This window comes from Cimex lectularius, unplaced genomic scaffold (assembly GCF_000648675.2).
Source record: "Cimex lectularius strain Harlan isolate CLEC.00 unplaced genomic scaffold, Clec_2.1 scaffold438, whole genome shotgun sequence".
Taxonomy (NCBI): Eukaryota; Metazoa; Arthropoda; class Insecta; order Hemiptera; family Cimicidae; genus Cimex; species Cimex lectularius.
Window position 1 is genome coordinate 128,711 of NW_019394146.1, and position 18,852 is coordinate 147,562.

An 18,852-nucleotide genomic window follows, 5' to 3' on the forward strand; every position below is an offset into this window, starting at 1 on the left:
AATTATTTAGCAAAATATACAAATAAATAAATAAATATTGTTAATTGGGTTTATTCGATTATTACGTTAATGTTGTCAGTGTTATTTGTTGACCTTAAGGCTCAGTTCTAAAGGTGGAGAAACTTGAAAAACAATACAAAATTAATGAGATACCTGGGATGCTTCTTTCAGCGGGAGGTGAAAACGGAATTTCTTGACGTCCTCGTTTTTCTTGTGCTCTTCTCTCAGTCTGTAGCAGTTGCTGCAAAATTCTTTCTTCCAGGCGTTCTGTTTGAATCTCAAGCATACGCCAGTAGGCATTCTGAAAGAAAGACCAAAACTAGCAATCGTGCGAGGCAAAAAAAAAACTTGTCAATGGTGAAAACAAACAAATAAATAGCGGAGCTAAAAATGATAAAGTGCCTGTTACGTTTTTATCGATAAAACCAATATTTGTATAATTCGATCAAAAACCGACCAGCACTCTTGGCAAATATTCTTCATTTATTGCCAATAGAAATTTTCAAATTGAACACACTTTTGACAATCATTGAAGGCAGCTGTAAGATCCTAGATTTATATCGAACAAGGTCAAAGAAAATAACTGAACAAACATACAAATTAGGAATTTAACCTTTACAGCCTAAATAATCTAATCTTCAAATAAAATATTAAAACAGAACAGAATGAGGAGAACTGTTTAGTCTCGTAGTTTTGCGTATATTTCTTGTACTCTTATTTTTATTTATACTTATTGTACATACACTCACAGGGAAAAAATTCCTTGTAATATAACTTGATTTGTATATATTAATCAAAGTTTCAGGTTTTTTAACGTTTAATAATTGAGTCTTTGTCCAAAAAAGTAAAAAATAGTAAACTGCTAAGGAAAATTAAAAATGAAAAAAAAAAGACGGACAGATAAAATTTGTTTTAATTTTGTTCTAGATTTTTAATTCAAAAACTTCAATACACTTTATACTTAAATATGGCGTATTTCCTCCACTTGTCTTAATTCCACCTCGAAGACGGCTCGGCATACTTTCTACCAGCCTGGAAATGACTCTTTGCTGGAGGTTAGCCCATTCTTCACGAATAGTACTTTCAAGATCGTTGAATGTATCAGGAAGTGATAAACGTGCTCTTATTCGGCTTTTGAGGTTATACCATAAATGTTCGATGGGCTTCAAGTCTGGAGAACGGGCTGGCCAGGCTAAAACCTTGATGTTAGGCTGTTGAAGGTACGTTTGTACTATGCGAAAGCTATGTGGACGGGCATTATCGTGCATAAGAATAGGATTTCATCAAGGATAGGCATGATGTTCGAAAATTTAATCCACATAGCGAGTGAACGTCAAAGGTCTTCCACGAACAAGGCTCTCTATTGAAATTCAATGAGCTACGTTGAAGAGGTTGGCTCTGGGAAAAATTGCAGTCTTCATACCTTTCATTTCACCTTCTCCACACTCTTTCACGTGGATCTGAAGATCGTAGAGCAAATCTTCACTTAACAGTGCAAAGTACAGCAGACCAATCGTCCAAAGATCAATGGCTGAGTTCTCGAGCAAATGCGAGCTGCGCAACTCGTGTGTTGTGGTCAATTCTGGTCCTCTTACGGAGCGAAAAGCCACAGGGCAAATTTTCCATATTGATTTATTCTTCTTCGAGCAGTGCGTTCAGAAATTTGGGCATCTCGAACTTCCTGGAGCTGATGAATCGCTTGGACAACAATAAGGTGCCGGTTTTGCAAAATTCTCAAAGTCAAAAAACGGTCATCCTGTGGTTCTGTTACTCTAGAGCGTCCAGAACCTGGCCTTCTATGGTAGGACTCAGTTTCTGGAAAATGTCTCGCAGGCCTTAGAGAACTCCGATGGCAATAGCCGCATAACTGATGGAACGTCCATCATCAATAAATGCCTCACCACGCGCAGCATCCTCAGCACTAAGTGGCATTATTCAGTTTACAAATTGAAATTAAGAAAAAAATAGATGAAATTTAAACAGTTTATTGCTGCAGAATTCAAATGAGTCTGAATAAACATTTTAAATTCCGTAAAAAGTAAACAATGAAAAATCCTTTATGCTTGTTTTGGATTAAGGATTAAGTGTGTTTACCTCTAATTGATATTCCAAATTTAAAACATAGCTTAATCAAATATTTATTGATAAAAACAATGAGACAAATTAAGGGCAGATTTTTATTTTATCGATAAAATGAAAAAAAATCAAATGGGTGGAATTTTTCGATGTATTGGGTTGTCCGGAAAATAATGCAGGTTTTTAAGTTTTCATTAAAAAAAATCTATATAAAATATTCTGTTTACGTTTACAGGATTACTCATTTGTATGAATGTCAACACTTATTAATCCTCTTCCAAATGATATTGTTTGTTTACCTCTGTAGCATTCCGCTACTTGGAAATAATTCAGTCATCCTTATAATGTCAAAGCGAGAATTTCGTACGATTTTCTTTTACGAGTTTAAACTCGGCCGAAGCGGAGCCCAAACGGCTAGAAACATTAACCAAGTCTGGGGCGAGGGTTGTGTTAATGAGTGCACTGTGCAAAGGTGGTTTAAAAAATTTCGGGAGGGAGATTTCAGCCTTGAAGATGAAGAAGGTCGTGGAAGGCCTTCCTCTCTTAATGATGATGTTCTGCGATCAGTGGTGGAAGAAAACCCCAAAACAACTGTTCGAGAACTTGCAGAGCAACTCAAAGTCAGTAAAACGACCGTCGCTGACCACCTCAAGGCGATTGGAAAAGTGAAAAAACTCGAAAATTGGGTTCCACACTCATTAAACGATCGCCAAAAAAATCAGCGCTTTGATGTTTGTGCATCACTTCTTTGTCGAAACAAAAATGACCCATTTCTGGCCAGAATTGTTACATGTGACGAAAAGTGGATTCTGGACAGTGGCTCGACAAAGGAGAAGCTCCAATACATTTTCCAAAGCCCCCAACTCATCAAAAAAAGGTAATGGTTACGGTATGGTGGGCTTCATTTGGTTTAATACACTACAGCTTCTTAAATCCTGGCGAAACCATCAATGCTGAATCATACTGTAACCAAATTAATACCATGCATCAGAAATTGGCAGTAATGAAGCCCTCTTTGGTCAATCGGAAAGGGCCCATTTTGTTGCATGACAACGCTCGACCACATGTGTCACGTGTAACGTCACAAAAATTATTGGAGCTTGGCTATGAAACTTTGCCTCACCCACCCTACTCTCCGGACCTCTCGCCTACTGACTAACATTTTTTTAGACACCTGGACCACTACTTACAACACATAATATTCAAAAATCAAACGGAACTGGAAAATGCATTTATTGACTTTATCAATTCTAAAAATTCTGAATTCTACTCAGACGGAATTAATAAGTTACCAACACGTTGGGAGAAATGTATTGAGAGTATGGGAAATTATTTTGATTAAAGAACATTGCTTTAAAGTAACTAGTTTCTTTTTTTTTTGTTTAATACCAAAATCCTGCATTATTTTCCGGACAACCCAATATATACAACAACGAGAAAATTATATTTTTGAAGGGTACAATAACATCTCGTATAACAAATGAAAATTGGGTTCCTTTAACACAATCAGTACAATAATAATGGAATATTAAGGGCAAGGCAAAATTTTCCAATTATTTTCTACTGAGCAACAAAGAACAATGCACATAATTAAAGATGGAAACGTTTTTAATTCACACAGTGTCTAGGGAAAGATGAGATGTTAATTCGTATTAATCAAAGTCAATAAACCCAAAAATGGAATGGACCACTGGCGTGAAAATCAGTAATTAATTTTCTCATTGGAATTAGCGTTCACGTTGAGACGTTTTTGTAGGATATTTGTGTGAGAACCATCGAGAGTTGATGGACGTCTTCCTTCCTAGAGCCATTTCGATCAAGTGCGCATACGCCAAAAAAAAATCTTTCGGACACGGTTTTAAACCGAAATCGGTGGAAAGACGTAAAACTAGCCACCGTGAAAGAAAACAATTAGAAATTTCTAGGACAATCGACTGTATGAGAAAGCCCTTGGCAATTTAATTGGCAGTTAGGCATCAGTCAAAATTACAACGCCGAGTCATAATAGAAGTATCGGTCAGCCTTTTCCCAACACCAGGCCGAAAGTTTTAACAGGAAAGGCCTCTGCAGTTTGCATAATGACACGCGTATTGTGAAAAACCGGCGGTTGTAAATACGGAAAGGCATGGAAACTTTTATTACAGTTGATTTATTATCAGACAGGTATAGATTTGTAAAAGCCAGCATAGCAATTTTTACGATTAAGACTGATCCAATTTATATTTTTCAACACAAATTTCTGTACTTCTCGTATATTTAGCACATACCTATCCACATCGATAGAATAGTAAATTGGAATAATTATAAACTAATGTTTTTCTAGTAAATTAAGTTAGTTGGATATATAAATCGGTAAAATATTAAAAGCAGAGTGCCTCATTGTTTCATGGAGTTGGCAAATCGGCCCTAGGGCATAAACTTTGGCACATTCACCATGGAGCAACAACAGATTTCCATACTGTTCGTGCGGAACTTCTCTTCTTCTTCTCAAATTTTTTTCTTTCACACCGTGTGATGAAGACGGGGGTATTTAAGAAAAATCATCCTTCTAAATTAACACCCTTGACGGGTTTTTTTGCAAATGAACCGCCGAGAAAAACATTGAGAACCGTATCGACAAATTTAATCAAAACACTCTTATAGTATTTTAAAATAGGCTTACGGATATTTTATTTCGGTTGTTTTTGTATAAAATCCTTAATGAGCTACTGAATCATGTCAAGAAAGGGATGAAATGCACCCTTGGTTAGTGTTCAACAATCAGTTCAACAGAGTAACAACTGTTTTATTTTTTGTGTTGTAGTCTACGAGGTGATGAACCTTCAGCTTAATTCAATGAATTAATCATTATGTAAAGTACTGGTTGAGATGAAAAAGTTAGTGTTACGAGCGGGATTCGAACCCCACGACCTTCGGCTAAATACGCCGCTGCTCTACCACTTGAGATACCGTGACCTCGATCCACTCGGACACCAACTTCGGGACACTGACTTTTTCATTTCAACCAATGCCTTACATAAAGATTAATTAGTTGAAAGAAGTTATTTGGTCAATCGGACCACGAAATATAACAGATTTAATAAGTAAAACGAAGTATATCTTCACTAAAGCTCTCCGTGGCCATTTCATTTGTCGTCGAGAATCCAATCCGATTACACATTTGAAAAATGGCAAAAAGGAGGGAAAATTCGAAAATTGGGTTGAGATGGGGAGTTGGCGTCCGAGAGGATCGAAGTCACGATAGCTCAAGTGGTAGAGAGCGGCGTATTTAGCCGAAGGTCGTGGGGTTCGAATCCCGCTCGTAACATTAACTTTTTCATCTCAACCAATACTTTACATAAAAAGATTAATTAATTGAAATAAGTTATTTGGTCAATCGGACCACGAAATGTAATGGCTTCAGCTTAATCTCCGATCTTCCTGGTCCGCCTAGTCTCGCTGTTTTGCCTGCCGGGCACGTTTCGACATTAATCCACTTTCAGTTGTGGATTTAGATTGTTATTATTTAGAAATAAGTTATTTCTTAAACAGTATTTATTTTTATACTATAAGTAAAATTGATATGCATAAAGTGAAAGACAAAAATGGCACTAGGGTATGAAGAATCACGTCAAGTGATGACACTTCTACTTGGGTCTACGCGCTATGAAACATTGAAAAGAATTAAAACTGAAACACATTATTTTTGATCGATTCTAAAACTTTTACCACCCAAGAGCCTATGACTAGAGTAAGAAGTGACTAAATTTGGTACTAATACGCAAAATATGTTTGAATTTTGGGATTGTGTTGGTGGACGTTACTCATTGTGGTCTGCTATTGGCCTCTCGATTGTGATCCATCGGATTTTATAGTTTTCAGCAATTACTAAACGTCGCTCATGCAATGGAACAACATTTTCCTGAAACCGCTTTTGAGCATATATCCCGGTAATATTAGCGTTGTTAATAGGGATTTGGTATATAATAATCTTTCTTTTGCTACCGAAACAGAGGCCATTTTACCTTATGATCAACATGGCAGTTGGTCGCGAGGCCACTGCCGCTTCAATCTCCTTGGGGGATTATTGGGGATAGTTCGGGATGTCAGGTAAAACTAAAGGATGGGGGTGTGATGGAAAGGGAGTAGTGGAATTTTATGAATCGCGATTTTGACAACAGGAATTTTAAGGTCATAATGGATTGTGTGGTTAGATACGTAGAAGGGAGCGTTTATTATTTTCCGTTGGATTTTGGATTAGGAAATCATAATTAGAATAGTTCGGTTGAACCCAACAGTTCAATGCAGTATGTCCAAATAGGTTTTATTATTGTCTAGTATATCAGTTGTTTGTTGCGAAGCGTCAGTTGGGATCGTTTGTCTAGATGTCGCGACATTTTTTTGTAGCGACTAGTCAGTTACTGCTTTTTTAGCCTTGTATGTAGAATTAAAGTCAATCTTTTCTCGATATACACACCCCAAAATGGCGGACGTGTTTAACTATAAGAACGGATATGTGATGTAGATATAGTAGTGGCATTATTCCACGTCGGAGGGTAAAGGTTATAGTTTGATTAGGTGAGCGTGTAAGGGGCGATGGGAAAGGACGGGAACTTCATTGGAGGATAGAATAGTAGCATCATCCGCAGATGTGGGAAAATATGTGCCAGGATGGTAAGGAGGTCAGCAGTATAGGTTTAATACAAGATCGGACCGAGGATACTACCCAATGGGACTCCGGCCATAACAGGGGAGTCAGAACAAGACGTTCCCTGGCTGACCTGAAAGAAGGGGTCACTCAAGTATATTGATCTAATGGTACCATTTTTTGTTACCCTTTAACTTTTTCTCATTTCAGCCCCCGAGGAGCTGGGATTCAAACCAGGGGCCCTTACAGTGATTATTTGTGTGTGTGTGTGTGTGTGTGTGTGTGAGAGAGAGAGAGAGAGAGAGAGAGAGAGAGAGAGAGAGAGTGAAAGAAAGAGAGAGAGGGAGAGAGAGAGAGAGACTGAGAGAGAGAGAGAGAGAAAGAAAGAGAGAGAGAGAGAGATAGAGATAGAGAGAGAGAGAGATAGAGAGAGAGAGATAGAGAGAGAGAGAGAGAGAGAGAGAAAGAAAGAGAGAGAGGGAGAGAGAGAGAGAGACTGAGAGAGAGAGAGAGAGAAAGAAAGAGAGAGAGGGAGAGAGAGAGAGAGGGAGAGAGAGAGAGAGAGAGATATTTTGGTTAGTTAGAGTAGTAACTGTTTTTTTTTGTGTGCTGTGGTCTGCCAGGTGATGAACTCCAAGCATCCTGGTCCGCCTAGTCTCGCTGCTTTGCCTGACTGATACGCTTCTATAGTAGTCCACTTTCAGTGGTGGAATTAGTTTAATTTATCTTATTGATCTAATGATATCATTTTTGTTACCCTTTAATTTTTTCTAATTCCAAACCCGGGAGACTTTTTAAAAAAATAAAATAAACCATTACGATTGATTCGGATTCAGGGGGCCACTGGGCTTCGAACCAGGAACCCTTAAAGGGATTATTAGTGTGCGTGCGTGTGTGATAGGATATCCTTGTTGACTTTGGCAATTTGGATTTCGTCCTTCGCCCACTTGTATCCCTTTCAATGTAAATTTAAAGATTAATTTTTGAAAACCTATCACAATTCACTCTTATGGTCCACTTGTTCTGGAAACGGGAAGAGTTCGTCATGCCACTCCTTTTTGTAATGCGATACTTTCATCGCAAGTAAAAACAAACCTTGAAAATCTAACATTTCGACATTTTTCCCCTATGGAAATTCGAATCTCGACCCGATTATGTTTTCTGAAACGCAATTTTGTAAAGACGCAACAGAATCCAAAGATTTGAGCGTGATATTTTGAAAAACGGGCACAAATTTCACAAAACTCCCAGCGTTTGGATAATCGAAGAGGTGATCTTTTTCTTGCAAGTGGTTCAAAATGATTATGCCTTCACCTTGACATTTTTGACAACCGCGTTTACGGAGAAATGTTCTCAGCACCGCGAAAAACTCGTCTTTTGTTGGCGACACCAGAAGGAAGTGCGTTCTCCTATTTTCAAACCTCAGGCGTGAGTTGCAATCGTTAATCTATGTTAATTATTAATTAATGGGAAGCCTTTCCTGTTCAGCAATCGAGGAAAACAAATGAATGGTTTGAAACGTGATTTTTGTCCCTTTCATAGCGAACAACTAGGCGAAAATTATTTACTAAGAAAATAAAGTTCGAAAGGAATCTTTGGCTTCTTTTGATTCTCTGTTCGTTTCAAATTGATAACGACTGTCATTAGCCTTGAACAACCTTGAACAATCACCGTTTTAAATTTTTTTGACTAAACTGATTTTCAAGAAAAAGAAGCTTTTTGGATGCTTGCTGATTTTTTGAACCTAACTTTTGAAATCTCTATTTCATCGTATCATTCCACTCCTGTCTGTGATTTTTTTACAATGTTCTATGACATGCAGACCGGCCATGATTTGTAAGCGATAACAAGAAAGACTTCATAGAAGACTTCACGCTCGCAAAAAATATAAAAGTTTCCCGACGATCTCGCAATTCCTAACGGACGCCGTTGGTTACGATCCACAATACAAAAAAACAACTGCAAATCATCGTCTAAAACCAAAATGCCAAAAAAACATTCTTTCCATCTAACTGTGTTTATATAACTTGCATTATTCAGTGAAGGTATTTTCCTACGGGAAAACGCGAATAGTCTTCCGGATAAAGGCAAAGTATAAAAAAACAAACCGAGCTTAAAACATTCACAACAATAAAATTTGGAATGAATTATGTCAGGTTTGATTATTTTTGATCTCAGCCGCCAATGATCGCTGTTTATGTCAGAATAGTGTGACAAAATGACATGGCAACAATAGATTTATTATAGTAATTGCATTTGACGGACTAACCACAGAAATAGAAAAGGAAAACGAGCTTAAATAAGACAGAACTAGTTCAAATGACCGGTCTATTGAAGAAAATGTCATAAAATTGTTCTTGAAGCGAGATTTCCACAAAAAAAAAAATGAAAAATTAACGTTATAACTAAGCAAAGAAATGATGAAGGTTGGATGAGTATGTAGTTTCACTTTTTGTAAATGGTGTGTCTACTCACAGATTAGAAGAAAATGTCATAAAATTGTTCTTGAAGCGAGAATTCCACAAAAAATTAAAAATTAACGGTATAAGTAAGCATAGAAATGATGAAGGTTGGATGAATATGTAGTTTCACTTTTTGTAAATGGTGTGTCTACTCACAGATTAGAAGAAAATGTCATAAAATTGTTCTTGAAGCGAGAATTCCACAAAAAAATGAAGCATTAACGGTATAAGTAAGCAAAGAAATGATGAAGGTTGGATGAGTATGTAGTTTCACTTTTTGTAAATGGTTGTTCTACTCACATAGAAGAAAATGTCATAAAATTTTCTTGGAGCGAGAATTCCACAAAAAAATGAAACATTAACGGTATAAGTAAGCATAGAAATTATGAAGGTTGGGTGAGTATGTAGATTATCTTTTTGTAAATGGTAGTTCTACTTTTTTATTTGTTTAAATCGGTAATTAGAACAATCATTTACACGAAGTGGTTGTAACTGAACATTTTTTTAATCTATTTTTTATCAAATATAGATAAATACAGAAATTACTTAGACATTATCACATTGTCATTTCAAAATCGATCAATCAAAATCAATCGAAGTCATCTGCTTCTCCTCCAGTATCGTTGTATGTTGTTTTTTCCCCATTAAATATAGCATAATAACATATAACGTAGCATATAAAACATATCCAAAACAACAATCGGACATAAAAAAACAGCAAAACCTTTTCTATTTTTTACAATAGTAAAAACGTTTATTTGGACAATGATGCCAAACAAATTTGATTCAAATCTTTACAGTTAAAAAACGATGCATAATATTACCTCTTGCAGGTGTATATCTTGTTGTAAATTAAATTTTTGCTTTCGCGAAGAAATAAATCTGGCGTATGGCATTTCAAATGTAAACCAAGCAAGTTGCAGATTCCATCATCTCGCAGACCTCACCAAAATGTTTCTGGACAACTTAAACAGTTAGAATTGGTTCCATTCTCCTTAAAAACCAATTATTTTGTCTAGCATGAAAAAAATTATGTAAATATGTTTGTTCTTTTAAGATAGGGATAGGGATAAAAGAGGCGGTCATAAGTCTGCTCCTCGACCTAAGTAGATCTATTGTGCTCCCCTATTTTTTATAACTCACTGGCCAGCTTCAGTTGTTAATCAACCCCCATAGCCTTGACAGCCGCTCCTTAGTGTGGGATGATGCTTGGGTTTTTCCTGTCCTTTGGTCCTTTGGGTTGTCAGTTGCAAGAACCTGCGCCTACATAGACGTACACAGAAACATAAAACGAGTTCTTTGGTCTCCTTCTCTTCCTAGCAGTATCTGCACAGTGTTTCTTCTATCTGTACTCCTCTCCAGTGCATGTGCTTTCTTAAGTGGCAGTGCCCTGTCAGGAGTCCCACCAGAATCCTGGTTCCTGAACCCATTAAGGATCCATGTTAAGATGTATCCTCTTTTGTGGCAACATGCTAAGCCACGGTAGGGTTCAGGACCTAGAGAGTCCATGTTGGCTCCTTCTTTGGCCAACATGTCAACCTTTCCATTGCTTCTAGGACCCGAATGCTCAGAAACCCATGGTCATCAGTGTCGCTGACATCAGGGCCTCCATGCAGAACCAAACACTCTTTCCCTTCACCTCGCCTAAGGCTAGGGCCTTTAGTGCTGTCTGACTGTCAGCGGAGATGTCTTCCAGGGTATTCCTAGCCTTTTTATGTACCTGGCGCAGTGTTCAATCTCTATGATTTCAGATTGGAAAACTGTTCAAAACAACATATTTATCTAGGTTTACCGACAATTCAGTGTTTGGATTCGTCCCGAAAACTCCAGCCCCCGTATCCTTGTCGGTTTTGGAGCCGGCAAAGAAGGAGTTTGTCTTTAGCGGTGGTCTTTTGGCCCATTTTTCACGTTCTGGAATCAGTACCTTGTACTTTTTAGTAAAATTGTATTTTGGAGTAGTGGTATCGATTGGCATGCCTGATATGGCATCTGCCCGTATCTCCTCTCTCCATTTCCATTGTTTATTTACTCGGCCTATCCTTGCGGACGGCTGTCAATTTATGAGCCTTTTTAAGATAACCACAAGTATTAATCAATTTCAATTTCGAAAATCAACCACTATGATTAAATTGGATAGGTATCATCCAATAGTACTCCAATATTAAAGGCTACATAGATTAAAAAATCGCGTGACCTCTTCCCTATGTCTAGAATGAATGTTAGAAAGTGTGGAGGAAGCCAGATGCACAAAAGAGAATTATCGTAGGTGGAGCTGAATTTATGCTATCGGTTCCTGGCCGAAGGTCATGAACAGATGGAATGCTGAAATCTGTATGAATGGTGATGTTTGATATAGAGAAATAGGGATCGATTATTTTCTGAAGGATTTTGGATTGTTAAGTTTGAATCTTTGTGTGTTTGAGCGTTTGGTTCCTTCCAGTTTCTATCCAGTTCAAGTCCATAATCCACATAGTTCGTTTATTGTTTAGGCATTCTTTTGATCGCCTGTCATGTATTGTAGTACACAGTTGGGAACGTCTTTTAAGTCTATAGTGTGTGGGTTCCAAGCCTTGTCCATGAAAAGTACCAAAAGGTCAGAGAGTAAAAGTGACATTGCTTTTAAACTCATAGGCTTTTGCTTTACATTTCTTAAGCAAAAATATTATTTTGAAGATTTCTGCGGACAGGTTTGAAACTATGAGAAAGGACCGCTGTATTAGCAACTTATGTATATTATGAAGAATAGGATCCGGGTACTTGAAAAATAGAATAAAGTACACGGCCCAGACAACCCTGAAAAATGAACAGGTATAATTGCTGAATAAGGTTGTAACGGGAGGGTAGGATTAACATGACTTTAAATAACAACCCTTCCTGTCAAACTTTACCTAAATCTACATGTTTTAGTTGGTCCCCTAGCTAACCAAAGTAATTATTTAAACTGATTTATAATTTTTATGTTAAGTGTGTTTGTAATAAAAAATTAGTGACACCATTCGGGCTCTTTACTTAATCCTGCGCTAATTCAATAGCTTAAAGCTCAAGAGAGGTAGATATGACATCTACAGCCTGATGACACTTTCCTAGATTTATCGGGAACGAAACTGATTGTTTGTTATTGTGTATTCCGATAAAAGATAGAAAGCGTTTATGAATTTCTCCAGAATTCTGCAAGAAATGGTTTGTAAACCGATAGAACAGTATGATGTTAGAAGGTGTACAAGTTTTTGTATTAAGAATCAATTTTATGACCGAGAAATTTCCATAGGGCAGGAAATTAATTAGGAAGAAAATTTATATGTTTTTTTTTTTAATGACCAGTTGATAACCCAGATTAGTATACCAAGACAACTTCTTAGTTTTATATATATTTTGTATCTGATCAGTAGTGATTTTATTTTATTTGTTGTACTTTAATGTTCTTTAATGTTATGTATTTATTTTTGAGTAGAAAGATCTTTTTGAAATCGACCCACTTTGGAAGGAAAAATGGTAAGCAATTTTCGTCCTGTGTTCGCTCAATTATCTTTTGTTTTTCTTGGCGTCCTGGGACACTGCACTTTTGATAAGAACAATTTTGGACATGAATACGCTAAAATTCACGTAATTTAAGGGTTATCGGCGAGACAAAAGACAATTTCACGATAATTCGCGCAAAAATGGAATTTTCGTAAAGTGAAATTATTGTTAAGAGCAGGTCTTGTGTATTTAATTCTTTTATTGGCCTCAATATTTCCTTTCTTTTTTAATTATCGAAGAAAAAAATTAATAAGAATTCATCAGAATGTTGGGAAAGAATGAAAAATTTTTGGCCTGAAAGGTTGCTAAATTTTTAGACTCCTCTCTTGAAACATTTTAGCAGATTAGTCGTCCCTTGATTGTTTATCGAGATCGACTAGGAGAATTAGAAGAAAATAATCTGAGTCAAAGCAATTAAGAATTTTTTCCAAATCCTTTTAGTTGACACACAAACACACTTATTTATTTTCTCTGGCTCGGCCAAATCCGATGATGTTTTCACCAAGATTCCGGTTGAAAATATAAAAAAGGGCGAGACAGCGAGTATACAGTGAAAAAAAATATATATTCACTTGTAGAAGAAACAATGTTAAAGAGGAAAACATCGTGCAGAGGAAAAAACAAAAGGGTTAAAATGACACCAACCTGTAACTTGTAGGGGAAAATCGGCCGGAAAATATTCAGCAGATCCTCGGAATTCAGTGGTTGACGGGAAACAGAAAACGGCCTCTGGGAAAACCCGTGCTGGTGAGACGCGAGGGCAGCATACCGCGGTAACCCTTCTGGTGAAAATGAGTATAACGACTGTACTGTGTAGTGGCGGCGGTCAAGTCAAAAGAAGGTCACCGATTGTCTACCTGTTCTCGGGTCGGGCGCCGACTTCAGACGTTGGTGAGACCGTCTGCAGGCGCCATCTGCACCAAAAGAATGCTAATGACGGTTGCCCGACATACTCGGCAGAGTGAGGTACGATCGACGTGACAGAACGTCTCGACTATCTTAGGATTTTATATTTTATTTATAAATAAAAATCATTTCTGAATGCCCTTAGCATTGATTACACTAGTTATTTGCCAATTGCTCATAATGGATAAAAGAAAAAAGTTTTTCTTGCTGTATCAACTATGCTAATGGCTGCCTGACAGGAGACTTTAATGAGGGTATACATTACAAGTAGACATTTAAATATGCTCAGATTATGGTAAAATCTGCATGAGGTCGGCACATCATTTGGTTATTATTGGATCTGGTCATCCTTTTCTCAAATACAATTCACTGAAGTTGGCGAGAAACTGAAATGCCTCTGACAAGTCTAAAACAATAATAGCCAGACCAAAATGATTAGAAATGAACAAACTACGTATTCAGATTAGTTAAACTATCCCTTTGTTTTTATTTTTATTTTGTATTTAAAAGTTAATAAACAAAAGAGTCGATTGACTTTTATTACTTGCTCATTTTAATTTCGTATTCCATAATTAAATACTTCCTTCCATTCCACATGTTCCTCATCCTTTATCCAGGTATCAACCGCCTCCAGAAAATAATTAATATCCTTATTCAGAAGTTTCCACAAATAGATTACAATAAATTTCCGGCAGGCCTTGAGAATCACCCACCCAGGTGTTGGCAGTCCGGGGACTGACCTTGTTCTTCTCCGACCAGCCAACAAGGTTGGGCTTCAACGGCTATCAACAGCTAGGTCATTGCAGCTCCCAATGCAATCAGTTTCTCGATCCAAACCCACTTGCACTCTCACTATTCTTAAATACTTTCTTTCCTACTTGCATACCATTCAGTTAGGGATACATAAATTAATCTTAGGTATCTCCTTAGACCGGTGTTTAATTTAATTTTTTAATATCACAATTTGTGATTTGTTAAACATAATTATCTAACTGAATTATGTATGATTTAACCTGCGTAATGTAAAAAGGAAATTGTGTTTGTTTATTCTAATAAATAAAGAAATTTTTATTCGATGATGTGTACCATATTTTGGTTTGGTAATAAATAAGTCAAGAATACAATCTGTCCAATAACATATGTATGAGGAACTTTGATCTGGTTGAACTTGAATAAGCTGTGGGCTTTGATTTTACCAACAATTGTCTATTTTTCTAATATTTACTACTGTAGCATAACAATCGCAGTTTATGCTTCAAAAAATCAAATAATAATATTTTAAAACACAACTTTCTTATTATACTTGGATGCGATGAAATATTAAAATAAAAAAATCTACGAAACTAAACACTTAGCAAACATTTATCTTTTCCTCCTTCTTTATCTTTAACTTTCTCAATCTACCCGGTATAACATTAAAAATATAGTGCAATAAGGAAGGTCACAATAATTGGTGCGATAATGATAATAATATGTAGTAATGATAATTACACACAATGAAATAAATAATAATAATTGAAAAGCCTCTGGATTATGTAGCTACACATAAAATAAATAGGAGGCTGTCGCGAGTCAAGAGCACGACTGGTAGATGGCCTTCAGAGAACCTGAGCAGGAGACGAGGGATCGTCCTCACCCGACTGAGGATTGGCCATACGCGGTTGACACACGGGCACCTGCTTTTGGGCCAAAGCCCGCGCAGGTGCCCTTTATGCAGAGAAAGGTTGCTCGATGTGTCCCACATACTGGAAACATGTCATGCCTTGGCTCCCTACAGGGAGAGTGTAGGCATGCCATCCAATCTGAAAATGGTACTCGAGCACAGCAGCGGGTTTCTGGGTCCCCTGTTCTGCTTTTTAGGGGAAATTCGGTTTTTTTGTTGTATATAATAAGCCTTATGTGTTGTGAGTCTATATGTTTTGTCTGAGTGCATGTATTTATTAGCGTGAATGGCAAGGGTGAAATATAACGTCACCATCGCCCCTCGAACATTGAGAGCGTATGAGTGTGTGTTCGGGGTCGATGACGGAATATTTACAAAAGTACTCCATCGACCCCAATCTAGATTAGTTTGAGTATAGGTCGGTGGAGGAATAACAAGTACTCCACTGACCAAACGGAATGAGTGTACTGTATGGATGTATTTGTATGTATGAATGTAGTGTTTGAAAGGGTAAATAGAATATAGACTTAGTTGGGGGCTGAAATGTTCTAGATGTCAGAAGCCCCAGTCAAAAAAAAAAAAAAAAATTAAATAAAATAAAATAAAAATAGAAATAAAATAAAATAAATAAATAGGATAACTAAGGAGGGAAAATTCAAAAGGTGGGGTTGAGATGGGAAGTTGGTGTCTGAGTGGATCGAGGTCACGATAGCTCAAGTGGTAGAGCAGCGACGTATCAAGCCGAAGATCGTGGGTTCGAATCCTGCTCGTGCCATTGACTTTTTTATCTCAACTAAAAACCTTAATTAATCGAAATAGGATAACATTAGCACTCATTGAAATTCTAAATTAAAAAAACAAAATCCATGTGTTTAAAAAAATAAATATATTTTTTACATTTTATCTATTATCCATATAAAATAGGTTAAGGCTTTTAGATTCCAATTAAAATGAAATTGAAATATTTAAATCTTATCTTCTGCCTCTTGTTCAGCGTTTGCCACGCTTACAGTTTGAGCCAATAATTTGGAAATTACATTTTCCCGAATTTCTTTCTCAATGCAATTGACATCCAACTATAAATATCACAAAACAATTATTACAAGTATAAAAACATAAGAGAAAATATTTGCCTTATCAGAATTGTTAGTGTAGTTTGAAGTCAAGTATTGTTTGATCGCATTTACGATGGATGAGTAATCGCCTTTGGCTTTTTCCCAGTTTTCCAAAAGGCGCCTGTAAATCTCCTGAAATTGAAATTTTGACTATAAGCAGATACGAAAATATGATATTTTGTATTCGTTTCAAAACATAATAAAACTTGCATTGGCACCGTCATAATCTAGAACACCTAAAGCGCTAATCCGTCTTTTTTTAAGCGTCCAATAACCGATTTCTTCAGCGGTGGCACCGTAAATTATAGGAACATCTTTAGAGGAGGCGGTGTTAATTATTTCATCAAGAATTTGGAAAGTAGGCAGCCCTGAAATTCGAACGCTAAAAAATTACTAATAAACGTAATAATATATATTTTTTTAAATGGCAACCTTCAACAATCTCAAGATTTGTGGCAACAATTAAGACCTTTATTTTATTGCAGAGCAGGAATTTTTTGGTCTCTTTGAATCCACAGACGTATCGCCTTTTGGCATGTGCTTTTATCTCGTCCCGCATATACAGCTTATCATGAAACTTTCTTAAACTGATAATTAATTCACTCACAGCTTTTTTCAATTCTGCTGTAACAAAATTATTACAGTACCTAGAACATAAATGAATGTCTTTTTTTTTTTTTTTCCATTCCTAATAAAATACTTACCCACGAAATTTTTTCGAATGAACAATAGCAGAAGTAATTTTTGATATGTCTATTTTTTCTACTGTCTGTTTTTCAGGCTCGGCGATTTTAATTTTTTCAAACCTATCAGCAACCTTATCGACGTCCAAATCACATCTGCCGTTTGATTTCATTTGAGACAGTTCATTCTTCAAACGCATCATGTCAGACGTGTAAGGTATTTTTTCCAGATGAATTTTCCGTGACATTAGAAAAGTTTTTTTCATGAGGGACAGCTTCCTTTTTCCCTGGCGGACCTTCCCCTTGCGCAAGGTCGGTTGATCGGAATCCAACATATTTCCCCTTCGGGCATTCTTTACAGGCTTCTTTTTAAACTCTTTGTTTTTCTTGAGCATTTCCAGGCAGAGAGATGCCTAAAATAATCGAAAATAAAATTTTATGAGATTTGTCGATTGTGAGGCTATGAACTAGTAGTTTGATCATTTCTGGTCATTCAGGTCTGTTTATTGTGGTGCAATGCCAAAAGATGTCTGTCAGACCTAGAATGCGAGAATGAACAAACCAGTATCGTTAATGACCAAACTACAAATAAAGTTTTATTATCAGTTGAATGTCTGTGTTAAATTTAAAATTATACGGTATTAATGACAAAATTGGAGCAAAACCTTAGGGCTTTGAAAATACACATCTTGGACAAAAAATATAGTGAATGGTCAATTGCACCAAGCATTGTTTCCACTGTCATTATGGATCAGCAAGAGACCCTAAGGTAATTGTTCACTAGAATATATTCACGTTGAAAATAAATTCTAGTTACTACGTTAAGTTTTAGCTCACCTGTATTGCTTGCATGATATCAACATTGATCTTTTGCTTCTTTAAATTTGACTTTCGGCACAGTCGCATTTTCAACTTTCTTTCTGCAAACTTGTTCTGTTGTTGCGGTTTGTTAGAAACGTGAGTTCTTGCTGTTTCCTTCTTGGGCTCTTCCACTGTGGTACCGCACTTACTTTCCGCTGCTTCAGCCGGCTTTTCGCCCAGCTGCGGGAACTGGAGGTTTTCACGGGCTGGAGCCGGTCGATTTGAGGCGGTCGTACCGGACCGGCTAGAGGCGAAGCTGCCTTCAGAGCCGAGTTCAGGCCAGGAATTTCTCTTCTCATCTTTGATTTTAGTCCGGCTCTGACCTGCTACTGCATTACAATAGTTTGTAGCCATAGTCTAAACGGAAACGCCTTGGCTCAAAGTTCCAAACAAATTCAAGAGAATGTTCAAATTAATTTTCATGACACTGAAAATTTCTGTTCCTTTTATACCGTCCCTTAATCAATCTGGCAACTACATAAAAAAACTACATTGATGTTGTTGTCAACGAAAAGACAAATCGCATAAAAACAAGTTTACTGAAACTTAACATAATCACTGATAAGTGATAAGATAACAGTAACAAACGAAAGGTTATAAAGAGTGGAAGGTTTTAAAAAAGACCCAAATGCTATGGACATGAGTGATATCACTGATTTTTTTTTAAATCCAAAAAAATAAATAAATAAAATAATAATAATTAAATTTGTTAAAATGTTAAAAATATAAATTATCAAAGTATATAAAAGTCAAACAGTAAAAATTTAAAAAAATTCTTTTTTTATTGCATAAGGCTAAATTCATTTTAATCAATTTTAATACAAACATTCTTGTCGTGTCACTTTTTTAAATAAATTGTGACATTTTATATGAGTTTATAAGCAAGAGTATGCTATTTTATGGATTTTATATGGGTGACAAATAAATAAATATTAATTAA

General features: G+C 36.5%; 2 protein-coding genes across 3 annotated transcripts in view; both read right to left on the reverse strand.

Annotated features, from left to right (window-relative positions):
* The window catches only part of LOC106661955, a 33,197-nt gene extending 19,657 nt beyond the window's left edge, over nt 1-13,540 (reverse strand). For both annotated transcript variants that reach the window (XM_014385734.2, XM_014385733.2), the window contains exons 1-2: nt 13,330-13,540; nt 154-301 (exon numbers count right to left, since the gene is read on the reverse strand). In XM_014385734.2, the coding sequence (XP_014241220.1) occupies nt 154-300 (147 nt within the window). In that variant the 5' untranslated portion in view covers nt 301; nt 13,330-13,540. The remainder of the gene's footprint in view (nt 1-153; nt 302-13,329) is intronic.
* Nucleotides 13,541-16,120: 2,580 nt separating this feature from the next.
* On the reverse strand, nt 16,121-18,551 carry LOC106661768 (selenocysteine insertion sequence-binding protein 2). The gene is made up of 6 exons (XM_014385387.2): nt 17,889-18,551; nt 17,073-17,464; nt 16,801-17,015; nt 16,579-16,736; nt 16,387-16,500; nt 16,121-16,329 (listed from the first exon to the last, which is right to left on the reverse strand). Exons 1-6 carry the CDS (start codon nt 18,264-18,266, stop codon nt 16,219-16,221), a joined length of 1,368 nt encoding a protein of 455 aa, XP_014240873.1. The 5' UTR covers nt 18,267-18,551; the 3' UTR covers nt 16,121-16,218.
* Nucleotides 18,552-18,852: the final 301 nt, after the last annotated feature.

Excerpts from the sequence above, each read along its gene's own strand:
- LOC106661768 (XM_014385387.2), bottom strand. The coding sequence starts at position 18,266 with ATGGCTACAAACTATTGTAATGCAGTAGCAGGTCAGAGCCGGACTAAA. Across the intron at positions 17,016-17,072 it reads CATTCGAAAAAATTTCGTGG|GTACTGTAATAATTTTGTTA; the intron begins GTAAGTATTTTA and ends TTTATGTTCTAG. Across the intron at positions 16,330-16,386 it reads ACACTAACAATTCTGATAAG|TTGGATGTCAATTGCATTGA; the intron begins GCAAATATTTTC and ends TGATATTTATAG.